At 32.4% G+C, this 23,985-nt stretch overlaps 2 protein-coding genes across 7 annotated transcripts in view; both read left to right on the top strand.

The window, feature by feature from the left end:
* The window catches only part of Nca (neurocalcin homolog), a 510,394-nt gene that overhangs the window by 393,447 nt on the left and 92,962 nt on the right, over positions 1 to 23,985 (top strand). The gene's annotated exons all lie outside the window — the stretch shown is intronic.
* The window catches only part of LOC117222608 (neuronal calcium sensor 2), a 414,719-nt gene that overhangs the window by 321,310 nt on the left and 69,424 nt on the right, over positions 1 to 23,985 (top strand). For all 6 annotated transcript variants that reach the window (XM_033474847.2, XM_076528200.1, XM_033474756.2 and 3 more), the window contains one exon: positions 16,682 to 16,800. In XM_033474847.2, the coding sequence (XP_033330738.1) occupies positions 16,690 to 16,800 (111 nt within the window). In that variant the 5' untranslated portion in view covers positions 16,682 to 16,689. The remainder of the gene's footprint in view (positions 1 to 16,681; positions 16,801 to 23,985) is intronic.

Here is a 23,985-nt window from a genome sequence, read left to right as displayed (position 1 = left end):
GACAAAATTTATAGTTAAAATGATTTAGAGTTAAGTTAATTTATACTAACTTCGTAAGTTGTGTCACTTGTCTTTTTAACATTTGGCCATGTATCGATTACATTTTGTCCATAAGTCGAAATATTTGAAAATGTCACTTACGTCACTATGATTTTAAGCTACACGTGTGTAGAATAACAATTTTTTCTGTGTGAATTTATATACACATTTATAATGATCTTTCCATTTGTTGACTTGACATCTTGAAATATTATTTCATATAAACAAGAGTATTTAATCAACTATTTCCAATACTTTTTCAAATATTTTACCCAGCTTTGTTGAGGAATTGTTCTTTTCATGGAGTTACGTATTTTTGGAACATTCTGTATAAAACATATTGAGGAATACAAAATAAAAAAGAACACCGGTGCTGTTAAAAAAGAGCATATTGTCGACGGTTTTTCTTACCAAAGATCACTATAAAAAATAATAGCTCACCGTTAAGTACGTACGCACCGATCTTGTCAATGGTATTAGTGGATCCTTTCATCGTTATAATGCTTTCCCAGTGATTAAAAATATATCTGTTTGCCAGACGCATCATTAATCCCCTGGGTAAAAGCTTAATCCTGCAAATAGCTAAGTAAACAGGCGCAATTCCATTAACATAGATCGGTGTCGTCTTTACAGTGGAACGGGATCTCTTGATGTGTGCGTTGTGTTAATTACGTCCTACATTTACGTCGCGTTTCACGGTGTTCCATCGTCGTCCGTTGCTACACAAGGATACCGTTTCTAATGCGACATGTTACCGACCTATTGCATTTACCGCATTGCACTCGCATAATCGCAAAAACGCATCAATTTGTAACAGGTCAAGAGTTGCCGACGGATTCAGTTTTTCTCCATGTCCGTAGCTTGGTCAGCTATAGAACACTCGCGTTTATTCGTGTTTTATGAAAAGTCACATTTTCTAACACCGAACCGATCAAGTAGTAATAGTGACTGACGCGTGAGTTACTTTATAAGAATTACAACACTGAATATATGTAGATTTCCGTCATTTTTATTATAAATTATGCTGGAATTAAGAAATGTATTCGACCTGTCAAAGAGTTTTTAACCCATTATCCGCCGCAATACAAAAATACGGAAAACAAATTGAATCGAGGTTATTAGTTTCAACCTGAAGTTTACAATGATTTAAAAATAAAATAGCAGGAAGTCTCTTAATACTTTCATGGAGCACGTGATATGTTTTCGCTATTTTAATACCTGTATTTTATTTAGAAGTTGCAGTTTTTTTAAAAGAAAAAATTTTGAAAAAGTGTCTAAAAAATGGGACATTGCCGGATAATAGGTTAAAATTTCAACAATTCTAAAATAAACGATGTGAAGTCAGTCATTTTGACCAACATGATAAGGTTTAATGTTTTTAAAATTATTTAATCGAGCAAATAAATAATAATAATAACTGAATAAATCGAAACAAATAAAAGCACTATCTCTCAGATACTTATTAATAGAATTTTCAATTATTATGTCATACTAAAAGAAATCTGATCGATCTTTTTCTAATAATCCCAAATGAAATGATTAAAATAGTTTATGAAACAATTCATTAAACAGTTCTTAACTGCTGAACAATTTTAATTATAGACTTTTGGAAATTATACATACATCGTCAGTAGATTTTGAATCTTACCGATACATCGTTTATATTCGGTTTCTTACGTTTTCAAATATTACTTCACATCCCTACTTCAATATTTGTTTTAGTTTATCGAAGTACACTCATCGAAACTACTAGTGACGATTCAATAAAATTGAGTACAGATTATTTATACTGAAAATTTTTATATGTGAAGTAGGTTCACATAACTGTTTCACAGAGTTCACATAACTATTTCACACAATTCACATGTTAGATAAGGATCATTATTATTAGATCAACATTCAATATGAAGTTTCTAAGATATATTTTGTAAATTATAATTATGGTTTTAATTATTTATAATTATTGCAGTAGTTTCTATTCATTTTCATGAGATGCCATAACAATGCGATCTAGTTATGGTACGACTAACAAGAATTATAAAAATTACAGTTGCTTGTAGTGTATGTGTACATTGTATATGTAATGTATAAACACTTTATTGTATATATTACGTACTAATTATGATTAAATTACAAAATACAATAGTATAAAATGTACATCGTATGTTCTCAATCAATGATTCATTCAACTTCAATTCAACTTTCACTCAATCTTCTGATCTCTAAGATAATTTGTATTTAACACCTTATTGCAGTAGAAACTCGATGGGAGAGTTCTCTATTATCTGAATATTACAGAAATAAATAAAAAGAATTAGTTTAACACTGTAACCAAATAAATGTTTCAGTAAACTTTCTCGGATAACCGAAATTGTACTGCATTGTACAATACTACATACATTGACAACATAGTATACATTCGAGGTACGTTATCCATGGTAAATGCAACAAAAAAAAAACGTATAAATTAACAGGATCTAATATCATTTTTCTTTCCTCTTTATTTATTATTCTAATTGTACTCATTTACTTTTCAATATTGTATTACTGTTTTTATTGGTATTTAAAAAATTGTGTTACTAAATTCATCGGTAATTTAACAAATTGAATTACGAACTTTATTGCTATTTAAAAACTTGCATTATTCAATTGATTGGTATTTAAAAAATTACATTACTACATTTGTTGGCATTTAAAAGATTGTATTATTCAAATCAGTATTTAAGACATTGTATCACTTGGTTGGTACTTGAAAAATTACTAGCGCTGCTTCTACTTGCTCGATACCAACAACTGATTATACATTCATCGACATTGCGCATTCTCAGCACGAGCAACTTTGTTATCAAATAAAATCGAGAATGAGCGGAATGCATTTCCGTACACTGTGCTTAACGTTGCAAATGAGCCTATAAAAACGTGAATTTGCTTACGACCGAGCTATTTACGATCCATCATTGTGTGCATCGAGTATGTTCGCTTGTTCGAAACAAAGTAGAAGTGAGTTATGCCATACGTTGCGCAGTTTACAGCCGAAAGAGAGCTCGCGGAGCAAACTGTGCCTAACTCTTTAACTTTACACCATCATACCGCAATGAACTAATTCTTAATCCAGTCACGAACTGTCCGAATACCATTCTACGAGCGTGGAGAACGAAACTACTACCTGGCAGAGCAACTCATCGAAAAGTCGCCTCCTTTCTCGAAACTCTCTTCATTCGGACCGCGTATCGACCGCTCGTTACGACATTATTTTAGCTCTCTGTATCTGCGCGTGCTTACACTTTGATGTCACTCACTCCTCACCCTCTTTTCAACATTTACAAACGTCCCCAAATTTACCTCGGAGTTTTCGTATACGTAATTCTTCCATATACGCAACGTGTTTCCTTCTCGCCTATTGTTAGCGGTTCTCTGTAGACGCATCGTCGACTGTGAACCCGTTTTTCTGTTGCCGAAATTACGTACTGTGACTCGCATTAATATTCGGACACCTTCTAAAACGGAATAACTTTTTCAAAAGTGCTCGAAATGACTTGTATTTTTTGAGACGTCAAAGAGACTAGTTCAATAAACGATGCCTATAAATCTTTTGTTTAAATTGTAAGTAGTTGGAATGAAAAGAAAAATAAGAAACTCGCATTTTTAAACAATAATTTTGCTAGATCTCGATTACTGACAGTTTCATCGAAATCGGTTGATGTTATTGTGAGTTACGAACAATTGAAGATAACGAAGATTACAATTTTCCACGATTTTCGACCAAAAACTGTGAGAAATCTTGAGATTTCTTTGTTGAAAAATATTCTCTCCTTTTATTTATAGATGGAGGCCAAACATCAAGCTTAGCAACGTCTGCACAGTTTTATGTGCATAATTTGGAAGGACTAATACAAGTTAACAAATACTAAATTAGTGATTAAATACACAATTTTCCGTATAAATAATATAGCGGTATCTGATAAGACAGAATCGTAAAAGTTTTGTCTTCAGCCTGATACATAGTTTCGAGAGAAACGCATTTAAAAGTTTTGATACCGTACTGATAAAGTGTCACCAACGTGACTAACTTGCTAAGAACAGTTTTCTGTCTTTCTACGAAAGGCAAGATAAAGAAGAGAAGGCAGAACAAGACGGAAGTTGGTCATACTCTTTCAAATTGTGTGAAATAAAACTTTATTTTTGGATGTAGCAATAGTTGGATATCGATCGCATTGTATCTTGCAATAGACGAAACACATACTAGAATCTCGATTATATTTCATTAAAATAGCTAATTCTAGGTATTTCTATATAAAAGTTCATTAAAACAGCTAATTACGAGAATATCTATATGAAATTTCATTATAACAACTAATTATAAGAAGTTTTATATAAAATTTCATTAAAATAACTAATTATACAAATTTCCACAGAAGACACTATTTAGAATGATGCTATTATCCTAACAGGTTACACGTAATCAGCTCGATCTGTAGCAGTGTAAAAGCAAAATGATTTAGTGTATAAATAAGTTAAGATTAAAATTAACACTACTAAATTAAAGGTATATACTATAATAAAGCATATAACACATTATTTAAGTTGCAATACTGTTTTATTTAGTGCGTATAACAGATAAGAGAAGTAAAAGAAATAAAAACATAAAATAAAAATATAATAATAAAAAGTCGTAACAAATAAAATTAATATTTTTGTTGACACAATACAAATCTTTATCCTATGTTAAGAAGGTTTACTACAAGTAAGAATGTGCATGAGTGGAACATGTTTTCTAAATTTTGTCGGTAAGTGCATATCAATTAAATGTCGGAATAAAATTACCAGAACTCTAGAAATATCCCTCGTATTTGCTCTTTTTTCTGCGATTGGCATTGCGTTTTATCAGCACAAAACCAACAGTTCAGTTCGATGGAAAAAGTAAACGACGCTCAATTAGTATAATCACATGCATTTAGCAGGTATTATATATATATATATATATATATATATATATATATATATATATATATATATATATATATATATATATATATTTGGACATGTAAATTGAGATCAATATACAATACATCAATCTTCGGTAGAAAAATTATGACAAATTCCAGAAAACATTCTTTCTTTTTTAAACTCAGAAAAGCAAAACGACAATTTTATTACTAGATATTACGATTATATTATTAATAAATTGGTATTAAATACAAAATGTATTGATATTTAATAAATTGCATTACTGTGATTTTATTGGTATTTAAGAACTTGTGTTACTAAATTCATCGCTACATTTATTGACAATTACAGAGTGGCATTATTAAATTGATTGGTATTTAGAAAAAATTGTATTATGTATTGGTTTTTAATCAGCTGCATTATTAAATTTATTAGCATTTTGAATAAAAAAACTGTTATTACTAAATTCATTGGTGTTCAATAAATTATTAATTTTAATGTGACACGAGTAAATTCGTCCAGTTCTAACATACTTTGTTCACAAACTGTTTAGAATGCGACGTAATTTGTAAGTTCCGCAGTTCGAATCGCTTCGAGTGCAAGGAGTTAAACTCTCTCTCTCTCTCTCTTGCTTCACGTTATATCACTTGGTCACATGAATTTTTTTGGAGGCAATGAGACATTTCATCTATGCGTTTATCTGTTCACGGTTCTTGACTCTGACAGTACGGTTGTAGACAAATGCATCCATGCATTCAGGTCCCCCAAGCTTGGAGACAGTCTGAATCACACGCAATACAAACAACCACGCGCCAAACAATTTTTTGACGAGCCTGTCAACTCGTCGTGCCACATGTCGCTTCATGAGAACATGGCACTGCTAAAAAATTTGCACGCCAGAGGATACAGCAATTTTTATGCGCTGCTTCTCGCAGAAAGTACTCCATAAACGGATTGACCTCATTACAAAAATTGTTTATGCATGCAGCGAACACGAATAGGTACGGTTGTATATTTACGAAAAATCCGCTGCAGAGTGAATTTGTTATACTTAGAAACTTGAAACGAATGCATATTAATTCAATAATAAATGTATTCGCACGTTTGCCAAATACGTGTAGATTGATCATACGTTTACTATTGTGGTTTGTGGTAATTGTTGTTAACAAGTTAGCTGTTTTTAACGAGTATACTCGTCATGAAGAAGTTGCAAGATTTTGTGTCATGACAAGTGTACTCGTCAAAAACAGCGAACTGGTGAAGTCAAGTAAGTAAATAAATGATAGTAATAAAATGAAAAAATGATACAATTATTTTATTAGAACTTAATTGTACAATTTAGTTGTTATTTAGACTGCCAAAATCTAAATCTCAATCTTTTTGCGAGGACGATTATATATTACAACAGACACACATACAGTTTTCTAAGAGATTGCGACAGCTGACTGGTTAATTGAGTTAATAGTATTACCAAACATTAATGCATCTTTAATTTTACGAATAAGATAAACGATATAACAAGTATGATTTTAATTATAACACCTCTTGCAAATATGTACTTTAGTAGATATTATTAAATTATAACAATTCATCATGGTGCAGAGTAAACGTCTATGTTTAACCTGAATGTTATTTCATAATATCGGGTTGTTGCACATAAAATGGTGGATTTCTAAGTAAATATTTTATCGGAAAACCACCAATTCATGTGCAATAACCTAATACACTAAATTCTCCCTGACTGACGCTCAATTTTTAAATATATAATAAATTCTCCCTAATTGACGCTCATATATTCTACAAAAAAATGAACAATTTGGGAAGAGGAGATACAATTATTCGAGCCTTGCGTCTCGTTTGTATAGTTTTCTGACAATCGGTAACTATAAAAACGAGCCGCAAGGCTCGAATAATCGTATCTCCTCTTCCCAAATTATCTATTTTTATGTACAATATATGAGCGTCAATTAGGGAGAATTTATTATATATTTTTAAATTATCTGGTTTCAAAGCTACAATAGCTTTATTCTCGTCTGTGCAAAATTATCCCACATTTTAAATTGGATCTTTGTTCTATTGTCTACCTTTTGCGAAATGAATTCTGGGAAAAGAGATTATATTCGTAATAATGATATAATCTAAATAATTTATTTTGTCTAATAAAAGTAGCTATTAAAAGATTCATCAGCATGCTACTACTATCTAAAGTATATTTTAACATTTATTTAGCGACACAATTCACTTGAATTACCAAAGTTGAAAACTGAATTCAAGTTCCCGAATGATCAGCGAGATCTCCGAATCTTAATATTTTAGTGTGAGAATGTCAATGATTTCGAGAAGCATATTATGTGGATGCAATTACAATAAAAAAATCATTAAAAAATTATGGAAATTGTTGCCGAAAAGAGGGACTGCGAATCTTCACGCAAAATAAAAATGTTATGCATCGTTTGCTAGAAACAAGAACTCCGTAGACATGTATTTCTGGCTCAAATAATTTGTATGAGTTACAAATAATATAATTAAATTATTAAATTGTTAGTTTCACTGTTTTGTGTGTCATCTATCCGTTTTCGTTGTAAATGCACAAAATCCACAGTAATGATTACGGTAATTAAATAATAAAGGAAATGCCACGAAGTATTAAATTATGTTTCCAAACGAATGGACTGTCATCTTGTCGATTTCATTATTTACAATATTTACGTTTGTTGATATAAATATAAGACAGTGTTGAAATTTATATTCATATTTCATTAAAAATGAAAAATGTACCTAAAAATAGTTTAATTTATTATATACTGTTGAATGAAAAGAAATTAGATAATTCTAGAAACGGGTTATATTTATGTCCGGAAGCATAGTGATCTTCTATCCTGTCTTGACATCAATCCTTCGAATTTATATGGTCCTCCATGTAAGAAATTATATATGTATTAATGTAGCAATCGTGTTTGATACATATTTCATGTAATTAACTTTTCGTAAGTATGCCAGTATACTCACTATGGGATCGATTATATGGTTCGGGCTTACTCGCAGACCACTGATTATTGTACTCTCTAACGAGGTAGGGAATCAATTCATAATATGTATAGCGATTATACGCATAATTCGTATACCGATTATACGCATAATACGAATGAATCTCATCGTCCGAAATCCCGCGGCACTTAATGAGGATATACAGTAGAACCGGGATCATTGAAAATACTCATCAACGGGAAATTTAAATATTCAGTCACCGTCGTCTGATTAACAAGAAACTTAATTATTTCTTTAGAAGAAAATGGAGATGTTGATTTATTTATTAATTATATCAATTATTATATATTAATTAATTTATTATCTTTTATCAACATTTACATCATTGTTTTATTATAATCGAACATTAAAATATTCATCAATTATAATATTACATAAATATTCATTAATACATCGCTGTATTCATTAATATTCATTAAAGGAGTTTTAAAACATATTGCAACTTTGTTAACTTTGAAAATAAAATAATAAAATCAAGAGCAAGGCATGTATAAAAAGAAGAATTTAATTTAAGCATTGAGTGCAAAAACAATTTAACCCAGTTTAGTTTTGAAAACATAAAAAAGGCAAATGGGATGTTTATTTATTGATTTTATATAACGTAATTAAAACAAACAAACTTTTCTAATACAGTCATTTGAAATAGTCACAGTTATCAAATATATCAGAAAATGCATAAACAGATTTAAGTTGTTTTTGCGATTATCGGCTATAATTCTTGTCAAAATTTGCATATCTTACAGTAGGAAGTACATGTAAAACAAAGTATATATTGTTAATTTTACTGTATTTAAACATATTAATTATTGTCCTCGTCTGAAATTTCAGTTGAACGCAAGAACTATTTGTAAATTTTGAAATTTATTTTCCTGGATGCTTCTGGGAAATTGTTCGTGGTATTTTTTAAAAGAACATTTAGTTAACTTGAAGTTTCTTCCACAAACTGTTCTATTTTTATATCCAATATAGCTTCTACCTTGCATACGATTTCTTTTTTCTTCTGTTTCTTTACCATGTATCTAATCGAATGTTTCTCGCCTTTATTATATCACTTTCACTTAATGTATCCATTGCACTTACTACATGCTCACCAAATAATTAAAAAATACTATAATAAGACGATTCTAGTAACACGCTTTAACCCTAGAAAGATAACCATATGACAACGTACGTAAAAGATAACCATACGCTTCAGAGGCGCATGCTTTTCTAAGGCGTCAATTTTATACTAACAATGGATATTTATTTAAGTTAATCTAGTCATTTTAAAGGTTTGGCATTATTGTAAAAATAAAATGCATTTATATTATATTTTTTTATATTTTAAGTAATTTTAAACTTAAATCACTAGACCTCTATGAAAAATTAACAAAAATCAACAGTCTTCGCAGGCGCCTCTGCGACGTAGGTTATCTTTCTCGGGTTAATTGTGTCGACGGGATGGCGAGACAAATGCAATATGACGCAACAAACTCAAGGAAAGCATTGAATCTAGCAAATCGTGAACGCGTATTCTAGAACTTCCCATACTTACGCATAGAAAATCGAAGAGTTATCGATTACGATGAATTCCGGAAAAACAACCGAATTCGCGTTAAGATGTTTTTGCATCTTATGCTCTAATTAAGCATATTATTAGGAAAGGGCCTATGTATTTATGCTGAGACCTTTCTAGCATTCAACAGTACAATTACGGCTAATATTAACGTAGGGTTATTTTAAAGCTATTCTGTACGCACAAACAAAGAAATAAGTCCAAAATAATTCTATTTCTATACGCTTCGTCGCGACTGTTAACCCTAAGTTGCGTAGCATGTAGCGCTGTTCTCTGTATATGTAGTTGTATACCTCTCGCGCGAATTAACTTGTAAGCTGCCGACGCTCGCATTTTATGAGCTAGCAGACGGACTAAATATAAAAATTAGCCTTCTTTGAATTTAGTCAAATTGTTCTATGACTACGAGGTCGCAGAAACTCGAAATATGGAGCAGCTGGCTATCACGGAAGCTAAACCCATGAAAATGCCAATATTAAGTGCACAAATTATCTAATCTGACGTTCTTTTTTTTTTTAGAAAATTGTATTTATTTTAAATGTTCGCCATAATTTTTTATGACTGTGTTGCATTGTTTTGGTAACCGTCAAATTTTCTAATGTAATAAAAATAATGTCTTTGGTATACACACCTTCGGATATATTGATCGATTCCGAGCGAAATATTGGAAACCGATATAAGTAAAATAAATAGGTCGAATAAACACGCTAGAGGAGGCGGTGGCAAATTGTTCGCGCGGATGCATCACAGAAAATGTAATGAAATTTCATTTGATTAAATGTCATGTATTCGTAGCCCCCGGTTTGCAGTTTCTAATTTACGTGTACTTAATTCGTAAAATGTGGAAGTAGCACTCGCGGACAGAACAATCGCGATGCGTGCAGCACAACACTTAATACCCGTTAACCAGATAATCCTACCATGCGTGTACATGGCGGTGTGTATACTCACGAATAGAATTCATAATTACAATGCGTGGTACGCATTCATGTTGGTGAATTGCAGAAGATGCGCGCGTGCGTGCGTTGACGATGAGTTTGACTGTTAATGTAGGTGGTTGCGGACGACCGATCTTCTCCTCGTTCACCATTTTTACTCGGAAATTTAATGAGACAGGTAACCCTTTGCACTCGGATGTCACCGATGCGGCGACACTAAATCATTATTTTTTAAGATAATCACGTAAAATACATACGTAAATAGAAACACAAAATCTTGTATTAACACTACAGCTACCAAACCAGTCAAAGTGACTGGTTTCTGATCTGTTTCTTTCGCGGTTCCTGAAATTATAAAAATTGTTTCTATTACAAATATTTAGATAAACTTTTTTATTCGAACATATAATATCATAAAAATCGTACGAATTGTACGATATACAATATAAATTTGTCGCGTCTAAATTAGTTAAATAAAAACGTCTTTTCTCTTTTAATAATTCTAATAAGTTGGAAGTACAATCATTAACCTACGATTTTTTTCAGAGCTACACTAATCAGAACTTCTTTGTCTAAATTAAACTAAATTTAACCAAATTCTTACAAAAAACGAATTGAATCTTGTTTCGATTTGAAATAAATGAGTATCATTGTACATGCAGCAGATTCTGTTTGAAATTATTCTAATAAGTCATAATAATTTTAATAATGTCTTCACAATTTTGTATTGTATCTATTCACTTCTGTCACGAATCCATAAAATCTGCAATCTATTAATGACTATGCTTCTTCCGACCTGATTCGGAAATTTCATTGTTAATGAAGCCCCATCATTCTTGACGAAGACAACGTTGTTTCTGTAATTTGACACTCTCGGGCTTCGTCTTATTTCATCATCTAAGATTACAACACAACGGTATACCTATCTGCAATTTAAACATACCGAACGTTGTTAACAACGACGTCATTCATACTGATGTATAACGATTATAATTAAATTCTAATTGTTCACATGAACAAAATATTGAAGATTATTACAATTATGTTTATCCTTAGTTTTTGCATTTATATATATGCTCACACTTTTCTTTCTATCTTGAGTTCGGTTTACTCCTTTTTAGTTCTTCAACTTTACAATAGAAACGATACCTGTATCACGCATGTGTATTCTAAAACTAATTATAATTACTTTATTAATATCGAAATATAAGTTATTCGACCATTGCATTAAATTGCTCGTTTTATTCACACTTCAAATTCCTAACAAAGATAAGCTTGCAACCGAGAAAATTTGGTAAACTTTTCTGTTCGCTCAATTTTTTACATCCATCTTTGTCATTTGATCTTGGTATTTCGTTTGAAAAAAATTCGTGCTCTCAAATCTTCTTTTCTTTCATTTATTTTATAAAATCGTATCACAACCCGAGGATCATTAACAACCACACAGTTACAATAGCCACTTAATCTACAGTTTATGGAACTGGAGACATCTTCCTTTCCAAGTGAACGTTTGGAATTTTCGACAGGACGTAATAATGAAATCGATGGAATTTCTTGAGTTGCAATTTGCACATTGGAGGGTTATCTTTTTTAATTTCTTTCTCGCTATCGCTCGAGTTTGCACATTTCTCCACCCTTATTTTGTTTGTCCATTTTACTCCTGTTGGGATTATGGAATGAAAATGAATATGATTCTAATTCTTTTCTTAAAAAGACTTTATTTTATTCCTTTATTGAGAGAAGGTATATGGGCGAAAACGATCGAGCGACCAAACTCTACTGAGAGTCCGGTAAGAAAAAACGCTTCTTTTATACCCTTCTTGGGTTCGTCTTATCCACCAATCAGAGACGTTTATTTGTCGCGTTTCACATTGTATACGTGACGCTGGGATTCCCAAACAGTCAGGGCACGATGTGTATCTAATGGTACCGGTGATGATGTATCGCGGTATCTATTATATACAGTTTACATCACCGTCGTTGCCCGCCGACGGAACCGACGAAAATGTAAACCGATATCTTAGTATCTTAGTACTAAGTAAACTATAGATTAATTTTTGTTCGTTGTTAAAACTTCCTTTTTTTTCAACAACTCCTATCCTCATATTTCCTCAATTGTCCTATTTCAAATTTTTTTTTTAATCATCATTTAGTTCTCTTTACGACTACATCATTTTTGGGCGTTTCTTTTCCCTTATTATCTATACTTCTTCCAGTATCCTCGAATTCTCGTTCATTACCCTTTATCTGTCATTTCTGTTCTAGTTTTCCAGGATCCAGTTACGCTCTCTTTCATCTTTTCTTCTATCCTTTCCACTCGCCTCTTCAGTTGTTTCATTACCTTGAAAATTAGCACGCATATAGCCCCTCATATTTTCGCATTCTCTCTGGAACATACTTTTTTTGTCAACATCTTCTCCTACTCTTTGGGAGTTCTTGTCTCCCCTCCAGCAGTCTTGTCGCCTTTGTTACAACCTATTTACTGGTAACCTCAATTTCCTTTTCTTCCACTTTCGGCGCAACTTCCTTTTATTGTACGTATTCTTCCTTCATTTCTTTTTACCTGTCCTCTTTATGTCTGTCATACGTTTGCTTTCGGCACTCTTTCGATTACTTCTTGTTTTACCCTTCCTGCGAATGGGTGCCCATTCAAACGCGTACGTTTGCATCTCTGTCATTTGACAGGAACTTACACAGACATGACAATCTGTTCCTTATTAATGATTTTACGAAAGTTAAAGTAAAATAGAGAAATATATCATTATACTTAATTTATTTACATATTTTAGATTATAGGAGTATTATAAGTAGACTGCGAATCTTTATGCAAATTCCCATTTTCATACCTTATTTTATCAAAATCAGAATTATTTTATCAAAAATTTTCTTTGTCAGCTAGTAGATTATGCGCTGCAAAAAGAAAATAAAAATGCTATTAGGCTTTGTTAATTTGTACGTTCTCTTGCATTTTGCAAAGTATATACAAATTCATGCCATAAGTTCATGTCCATAAAGAAATTTTCTGTTATCCTGATGTTCTATCTTTAAGCTTGTATTTTTATTATTTCTATTATTTCTATTATTTATATTTTAAATGTTTATTGCAATGAGTTTTTTAAACAGAATTTTCCCAGTTTACTGCATTTAAAAATAGCTTTTCTATTCGATTTTGGTGTCGAAGACTACCAAATTAATCTCGTAATAAAAAATTATTCTTAAACAGAAACTTCATTTGTGCACGATGTTCTCCATTTTAATACTTACACTACAAACTAAACAAAAAACTCAATATAAAATGAACGTAATACAATGAATTAAAAAATTAAGAAGTTGAGATTTATAATGCACTTTTAATCTTCTTGTATTTTGTAGATCCCAATATCCAATACTCGAATAAATTCATTTTTAAATCTAGATAAGTAATTTCGTCAGCAATATATGGGTGACACAGCACTCAACGTGTTACTGTGACAAACACAAGCTCGTCATTGACGACGTGCGGCTTTTAAGCGAAACTTTGACATACAAACGAGTGTAAATTCGGATACGGCCGTGGTCCCTTGTTTCGGCTAATGAACACAATAGACGGTCGCGATTCATGCAAAGAGCGAAAAGAAGTGTACTCTCTCTCTCATTTGCGTTATTTATCTTCTTCCGACTGTCACACCCACTTACGCGCAGCCTCTTAAGGCTTAGCTTACACCTCCTCTTCACCGATTACAAAACCACATCCTCATTCAGAGTTCTAGAGCTTGTTTTAACCCTCGCCTGACAGTTGTCGAGTCATTTTAATCTGCCTGTTGCTACAGCACCAAATGTTCCAAAAGATAACACTTTCAACTGTGCCTGTCCATGCGATATACGTCCACAAAAATGATTGCAAAGGCCAATTATTAAATGATTAAATCCAATGATTAAAAATCTTGAATAAATGTTTAGCAACAGAAATTATTATTATTAAATTATTAAATTATTTATTTGAAATGAAAGTAAGAAAATAACTGTATGAAATCATTTATCTCGTTTGAGATAAAGCGATTTTGAATAATAAGTTATTTCGATTTTATGAAAGTTTCACAACAATTTATTTATGGCGATGATCTCTTCACATATACATAATCCGAAAAATGATAATCAAAGGAAAGATTTAATTTTATGAATCCTCCACGACAATTTGTTTAAAGCAAAGAGGTGTAAACCAGACCCAAATATTACGTAATATTGAACTATTAACAAAATATTATATTTGGATAAAATATCTCAAGATTAAGTCTTCAAATTTAAATAACATGTTAAATTAATATTGAACAAAGAAAACACCAAGAAGAAATAAAACCCTTTTCGGTTAAAAAAAGTTCCTTTCGCTATATTTCAATCTAATGTTTAGACACACGATGTATAAGATGAACATTCAAAGAATGTTTCAACATTCTTACAAAATAATTTTTACAACATGTAACCGAATAGAGCTGCCACTAAGTGAGACCAGCAGACACTTAAAAATAATTACTATATTGAAATAATTTATTTTTCACCAAAAATATTCTCGGTGAGTCCGCATAAAATTCCGTAAAATAGGAGAACAATACAACCACAAAAACAGTAAAGAAATTCTGTGAGCGAAGGTAAATCGTAGAAAAGAATAATAATGTCTACTTTCTGGCGTCGTTTCCAAGAAATTCGAGTTTGGAAATTCGTCGACTGCACACGCTATTGAATAGAAATCAAGCAGCGGGTCTGTTCGCGACACACGGTATTACTTCTGGCAAACTCGAACACTTGCATACTCAACAGAGTTCCCAACCTGATTTTCTCGAAAAGGAGGCTTCAAACGACAAAATTTGATCCTCCTTTCTCGACTTACTTTTACGAGTAAAATAACATTCTGCGTAGTTGCACCTCCAGTTCTCCAACTTCCTACGTAGACATTCTTTATGCATAAAAATCCTTTGTACCGGAGACTGTACAAGGTACTGCATTTAAACGCTCTAGGGGCGGCTGAATCGCTATTAAATTGAAAATCAAGACGTTGCACGTTATGGTAGAATGTATGATAATAAATAGAGTGTGGATTTTTATGCAAAATAAAATTGTCTACGTCAATTGCAAAGAAATAGAAGCTAAACAAGAAGTTCATTCGTTTTTAATAATTTTATTACTATTATTTTTAATCTCTCCGATATTTTCGATTGAAACTATTCATTTTTGCCATAAGTGCATAAAATCCGCAGTCTAGTAACAAATAAAATGTGGATTTTATGCATTCACGATAAAATTGAGCAGGTGCAATTTAAAATGGTAGTAAGATTAGAAAAAGTATTTACGAATATCTGCACACTGTTTTCAACTCACTGAAATTATTTGACGAAAGAATGAGCTTTGTGTCTGACTTCTACATATTGCAATTGACGAAGAAAATTTGTATTTTGCCTGAAGATCCTCAATGTAGTAACAAATTATTCTTCATTGCATTTTCGCTTTTCGGATATATAGAACTATTTCAAATAACGTTTTGCTTTTCGTTTAATACGCCCTTTTTTTAAGTACACAACATTTTTTAAAATCAATTATCTTTTAGACTTGCCACTGAAGTTCCTCTGACATATAAAATATGACAGTAATTTTAACATTTACCTGGTACGGTGATTTTCACAGAAATGACTAGTATACTGAAGTCATGATAGATTTCAAATAAAAAGTGCAAAAAGATGTGTTAATCTAATTCTAGATAAACGATTTATTGTATTTTATTCTGAGTTAATGTATAAAATTATAAAAATATGGAAAACTCAACGTTTACTAGAACATAAAATATGGTTGGGATCATTCACATGAGCATACTGCTGAGGATTAAGCAGAATTACTCATAATTCCTTTGGAGAATTGATTGTAATTAAACGTCGTAATAAAAACAAATACTACTGAAATTAAAAACAAATTAAATACAAGAGGATAAGTGAAATAATAAGTTTGAATAATTTTCTATGATGATATTTTTAATGCACATGATAATTGTGTTACGATTGTTGTACATTATGCAGACATTTGTAGAAAAATTCAAGCCTCCTACAAACTTTATGTTAGAAATTAGTTTACAGAAACCGTAGAAATGTATCATTGAAAGTAATAATATAAATATAACTTATTGTTACAGATTACAAAATGGGTTGTTTTGGGAGCAAAGACAAGTTGAGCAAAGAGGATATGGATTTCTTAAAGTCGCATACGAGATACGATGAAGCGACTATAAAGGAATGGTATAAAGGATTCAAAGTGAGTATAGTGTTGCAATATATATATATATAATATTCAGTATACAATGATGTGTTTTATTCAGTTTTCTACTCTACTGTGTATAGTAGAAAATAGAAAGAAATCTACTTGGAAATTGAATATATTGGTGGAAAAATTACATAAACGACGTTCGTTAATATTACAGAGATACAATTCGAAAAATGTTCAACATATATATTATAATATAAGAACCACATATCATGTGTATTGTACATACAAATATAAAAGTTAATTTTTTTTTTAATAAATAACAATTAAAAATATTAAGGACTAGAATAGAAGGATTAGAATACACCGGGTGTTCTTAATGTATATCAATGAGATACTCGATATCGAAATCAATATATTTTTATAATTCCATGGTGGACAAATTTTTAATAATTCATTTCATAAATGTGAGAAAAAGTAATTTTGAGTTAAAATATAAACTAAACAATGAATCTTTTCGTGAATAGTAAAAAACACTTCATTCGTTACACTGCAATAATTCCGCCTCTACTCGCACTCCTATAGAATACTATTTCAATACATTTGTTAAACTAATTTATCTGACGACGCTTTCACGAAATATTAACGACATTTTCACTACATTATGAAATCGAAACGTGTTAGCAAAGAAGAAGAGTATTGCTTGGAAAAATATATCCATGTTTACATTAACCTTTTTTTGACACATAACGGGCTTTGTCGTTACATTCACGTTCCTTGTTAACAAAAAAATGTTTTTATCACGAGTCATACGCTGTGGAATCGAATGATATTATATGTAATGATTGTATAATATGATCGACGGTTGTTGTTAGGAGCACGATACAAGCAATGTTCAAATCTCATTACATAAAGATTGCAAAACAATTGGCATTAATTAATACGAGAAATTATATTTTGTTAAAGCTTATAAAATACAAGAGAATCGAAAGAGTAATTAATACCATAAATCGTAACTTCTCGGTCTTTGTTTCGTTAAATCAATTCCTCCCATTTATCGAGTTTCTGTAAACACTGAGTAGACAACGATCCTCTGCACATTGAAACGACTGTGAATTGAGCCAGCTCGTCGATCAGAAGAATTAAACGCTTCAAAGATCTGTGCCACAATTTGCTAGCACAGGATAAGGTAAATGTTCCAGTAGGACTAGCGCGAAAAGGTCTGGGGTTAGGTTACCGGAGACATTCAGCTCTTCTCGTAAAGGCAGCGCCCATTATACAACCTTTGAGAAGAAGTTTCCCCGATCTGACGCGTTAGTCCAAAATTTACTAAAAACATTGATTGTTTTTGAGTGTAAAATACTGTTCTTCGTAACTTAAAGGATCCGAAAATTAAGGGGAACTCAGTATAAAGTAAATAACAACAACAAAACACAAACTTCCATTTATTATCAACGACGCACAAGTGAAAAAACAAAATGTTACATGGAAAAAAGTTTCCGATCAATAGGAATATTGGACAAAACTTTCCGATCATTGCCCGAACAAATAGCTCTTTGACTGTATGAAACTATGCATCATTTTTAGTCGCATGTGCTATCATTTTGTCGCACTGTATTATATATTAAATTTATAATATTATATTATATAATATTATATTATGTATTATATCGCACTATATACATTGAATTCTATTTCATTCGCGCGTGTGTGTACGTAGCGGTATTTTACAAGCGTGTATAAAAGAAACCTTGGGGTTGTAATGTTAAATGAATAAAAGTCACGTTAATCTTAAAGTGGTGCTCTCTTTTTGTCGCGGAGTGTGTATCGAATTCACGGCCGTGCGCCGCGTTGTCTCACGTCTAACTGGCAGCTACCCCTGGTCGATAAGGAAAGTGGCTCGTGTTTTACGACACTTTTTTCGCCTTAACTTTAAATGAAGCTTGCCTGAGTGCTCTGAGAGAAATTCGCTAGCTCAAAGAGAATTTCACGGGAGAAATTCGTCTAGCAGCAACGTCAGTTTTTCGGAGTAAAATTCGTAGGAAAGGAGTTCAAGCTCCTTCTACACAGCATCGATTCGCTCCGCCATCTTTTCGTGTTGAAAGAGCGTGTTCCGACTCTAGAAGGCTCGGAGACAGCCAAGGTGTATCGCACCTTTATCCCCAGGATTGGCTGACTTTGCGTTCGTCACGAAAAACGTTAATCCCGACTCTTCCACAACCGCGCAGTAGTGAATTTACCCGAAATTGTCGACACGAGCCAAACGAATTTGTTTCATACTTTCAAATTCAACGCAACGGATCTTATTTATACACGAACAGAGCCCGATGTTCAATCGATATTTTTAATGTACAACCGCCTTGAAGTTATACTAGGTAAGAGGAATTTGTTCATTTTAAAATATGAACCTTCTCGACATTAATTCGTAATACAGTAATTTCTGCCTAATTCGTGCGTAAAATGCGCAGAAAAATAGACAATTTAGAAAGAGCAGATACGATTATTCGAGCCCTGCGGCTTGTTCTTATAGTTGCCGATTGTCAACAACTATAGAAACGAAACGCAAGGCTTGAATAATTGTATCTTCTCTTCTCAAATTGTCCACTTACAATTGTCTATTGTCCAAATTACTGTATCTTTCTGAGTAGGGGAGACCGGACCTAGAAGTTCCGATTTCGAGAAAACATAAAAATTGACTAAGAAATAATGCAGTTACTTTTTTCGTTTCTAGCTAATTTATTATTAAATTTATTCTACTTTAAGATTATCAACTGAAATTTAATATATTGCAATAAGTTTTTCATAGAAACTCATTTTTTGTGATTAACTCAAACAGAACTTCTTACCCCGTCGTGGGGCAAGTTGTTAACGCTCTGGGGCAACTTGTTACTAAGAAATAAATGTTACTTTCTAATGAGATATTTCATTCTCTGATGAAATGAAACACAATTTTATTAATAAAGTTTGTTTATTGACTTCGGATTAACCTAAGAGAAATAATCTTTTAAACGAAAAAAATTAAATATCGTCAAACGACTCGTCAGAATCACAGTTCGGACAAATATATGATACAGCATTTACTTTCTTTATACATTTGATATGAGCCCAGTTTTTGTGTAACATACATTAAATCCATTCGTGGCTGAGCTGTGATTTAGAATATGCATCGCAACACAGCAGGAACTATTTGTACATTTGAGGTGGGATAAGTTGTTACGCTTTTGCTCCGGGTCACGGGAACAACTAGTCCCAATTGACATGTGTGTCGATGTATACAAATATTTTATTTATATATTCAAATATTCTAATAAATGCTATTACAACATGTACTTAAATGTTATTTGATATATAAGAACAGAACAGTAGACGATATTGACATTAAATAATTGAATTAGACAAAAGAATAGTGACTGCGAAATATTTACTTTCCTGCTATGTGACTACTGCCTTATCTAAACTATACAATTCGCCGTTGCGGATGCTGCTAAAATGTTTGATGGCGTGGCACGATCGGTCCACGCTTTCAAAACAATTGAAAGCGTAACGCAATTCTTCTTTATTTTTTTTTGAAATATATTACCATCGGAACAACTTTCCCCCGAAACTTCTAGCCCTGGTCTCCCGGTTTCAAATGCTAATGTACGATGAGTAATCTTAATTGACAGGTCCTCTATTAATAATACATTCCGATTGTACTACTTTATTCCACGTTTCAGAGCCATGAGAGATATGAATTCAAGATTTACAGTGGGCCAAAAAAGTATTCGTACACCTTTTGAAACGCAATAACTTTTTTAAAATTGGACTAAGAAACTTGAATTTTTTTCAGATGATAGCGGAACTAGTCTATCAGACGATGACCAAAATGCTTTTTTAAAATTTTGCTATTACTTGGAATGACAAACAAGATAAAAAAACTCTCGTTTTATAACTTTTTTATCTGAGCCAGTAACTTCAGTAACTTACATGTATGTTGAAAATTTGATCCAAATTGGTTAACCCAGAGTTGAGCTACAAGCGTTGAAAGATGTAAAAAACTGCAGATTTCTTCCAGTTTTTGGTCAAAATCGTGATAAAACTGCGATTTTTGTCATCTTTAATTTGTTATAACTCATAACAACATCAACTAATTTCAGTGACATTTTCAGCATGCATATAAGCTACCGAGATCTATGAGAGGCAGTTTTTAAATTTGCGTTATGGGCTCGGATAAGAAAGTTAAAATACGAGAGTTTTTTTATTTTGTTTGTCATTCCAAGCAATAGCAAAATTTGAAAAAAGCATTTTGCACATCGTCTGGTAGACTAGTCCTGCTATCATCTGAAAAAAATTCAAATCCCTTAGGTGTATGAAAAGGTGTATGAGCACTTTTGTGGCCTACTCTATATACATATATTCTGCCTTTAGTCAATGAAACAATTGTTTGTCAAGCGAGATCAAGAAGTCATATTTTTTCAAAGTGAACCTTGGAGATTACCAAACAAATTTTCGTTGGATTTACCTCTCTTCTGAGTTATTGGACAAAATAAGCGGTACGGTATTGTCCGGTATAGTATCAAATTGCCGTTGTCGTAGACAGCGTCACAAACCATCAAGGTTAACCTTGACATAATGCCATTTCTACCCCGAAGCTGTTAAAAGATACCTTTTAATAATTTCTATTTAACACTATTTTTGCCAAAGCGGTTAAAGGACATCTTTTAATAATTTAAAAAAAAAAATACTTTTGCTATATAGTCGTCACAAAAAATTGATTCGATAAAATGTATAATACAAAATATATTACCGAGTAAAAAAGTATTAACGTGTATAGACTGAACAAGCAATAATTATCGGGCAAATTCACCACCGTGAGCCGCTGTCGTCAGAATAAGCCGACGATAAATCGACGAATGAAGCATCCACGGAGAACAGACCGTGTCTGAACCGCTTAGGAAACACGCTACAGAGAAACCACTTGAGCAGCTAATGCCGTTTCATAATAACCGCCCTCATTCACTAGGTCGGTCTTAATGCGATTCAGGCTGTCGATCACTTGAACGACGAATACAGAGCGTGAGCTCGGGAGAACGTTGTCCTAGACGTTCCGGCACCACGTATGCGGCATAGAAAATACCGAAAGATCATGCGTCACGACGTCCCGCTGCTGTCATTCTCCTTTATCGCGAAGTCTAGTGGAGGAGACATTTCTCGTTGTCAGAGTTTTCTTAAGGGGATCGAGCGAATAAGAAATCAAGGAGCCCCGGGTCCTATCGGGTATTGGCGTTGCATTTGTGATGTAAACGATTTCCTACTCTTTGCTGCTTAAATTTCCTCCGCGTCAACAAGCAGCTCCCGCTCCTTCTCGCGCTGAAGCATTCTGCGATCTTGGCAGGGAATGTATATTTGATGCCACTATTGTTGGAGGCTCGCCGATGTTTAATTCACGGCGGTGTGTTATTTGATCTATTCTACAGCTCATCCATTTAGATCTTGTGTCCTCGTCTTTATATTTATGTGCTACATTTTTTCAACGCTACGACTATTCGAAAAAAAAAGGAGAAGTCTTCCTTATGCAGGGAGGATCACTCATCGTGATCCGAGCAACATTCCGTTGCCAGTGATTCGATTGGAAACTTTCTGAGCTAAAATATCACGGTTTAAGGAGAGCTTTAAATTGATTGTATCAAATTTTTTCTTAACTCTTTTTTCCCCGAATTGTCAAGGTTTTCTTTATAGGTAGACGTACAATTTTTTTGTGTAGATTCTGAAAAAAAACTATATGTTATGATGCTTGTTAATTTCGTATCAGCGTCCCCTAAACGATGGGTACCAAAAGATTGTAGGTCAACCTATAAAAAGCTGATGGCGATCTTGACAACTTCGGGAAAAAGAGGGTTAACAAAAAATTTGGTGCAAGCATCTTAAAGCTCTCCTTAAACTGTGTTATTTTAGACCAAAATGCTTCAAATCCAATCACTAGTAATAGGATAAATTAAGTTGATCACGTTGCGCGGTCTACTCTGTATACACATTTTCGATTTCGTCGTTGTCCTAATGAAAACACTAAGAAATGTCAATGTTTTATGAATTAACTATTCTCAAACTGTTTTCTATAACGAGGCAGATTAAGAGTAATTAATAGACTAGGGATCTTATGCAAAATAAAAATTTGTTATGCCAATTGTAAGAAACAGAAATTAAATGATAATTGATTTTTTCTTTCAACCCCATGCACTACGATTCTGCACTGGTTAGCACTTCTTCGTCCATAATTTCCCTGATAGAACGAAACAATTTTTGCTTCTTTCATATTTTCATTTACTTTCCTTGCAAAATTTTGATAACACCGGAAACAAATGTTTGTTTCGGTTTAAAATATACGAATAACATTCATAGTTAGTAAATTATGCTATATCACCTGAATATACTTGTAAACTATTTGTCATTCAAAATCATATCTTGATAAAGAAGTGAAATAACAAAAGATTAATTATTACGTGGCACGCTTGTCTTGATACCAAACTAATTTCGTTTGATACATTTTTTTATGTAACAAAAATTCAGATGACACAGTTAAACGACGACGAGTTTGACTTGATACCATAGTGCAAGGGGTTAATCATTTTGTTAAGTCAACAATATTGAAACGGTTTATTTAAATTTTTCACATATCTTCACAATTTTGTATTGTACCTATATATGTGTCTTTGTTATAAACAGATAAAATATACAACCCAGTAATTAATGTCGAAACTTTTGTCTATAATATACTTCGATGAATTTTTATATCCATCGCAGTTTAACGCCGAATTCGACGATAATTCTTGTAACATTTCTTTAGAATATTTCGCAAAAATGACTTATGGAGAAAGACAATGTGGCAAAAGAACAGAAAGCAGTATTTAAACTCCACAGCTTACTCTGAGCATGCCTCTTGTATTCAAACACACGTGAGTGCTCACTTGCTTTCGTTCTGTTTCCCTCGTCATTATTCCTCGAAAGCCAGCTCATTACTAATTAGCGTCGCGAAACTAAGAGGGTAGAAATGAGACGTTACCGAGACTGTTAAGGCGAAATTCTAAGAAGACTATATTCTAAGACTAAATATTGTTTAATAGTTACTTCTAGGATTAATATCGATGATATTTTATAAAGCATTGAAATCCTGAGAAGAAACTATTTGACGAATTGCATCCTTTTACATTTATGAACTACTTCAATTCTTTCGTTAATCCTTCATGCTTAATTATAATG

Source organism: Megalopta genalis, chromosome 1, assembly GCF_051020955.1.
Source record: "Megalopta genalis isolate 19385.01 chromosome 1, iyMegGena1_principal, whole genome shotgun sequence".
Classification (NCBI taxonomy): Eukaryota; Metazoa; Arthropoda; class Insecta; order Hymenoptera; family Halictidae; genus Megalopta; species Megalopta genalis.
The sequence above is the reverse complement of the archived record's forward strand: the minus strand, read 5'-3'. Positions and strand labels throughout refer to the sequence as shown.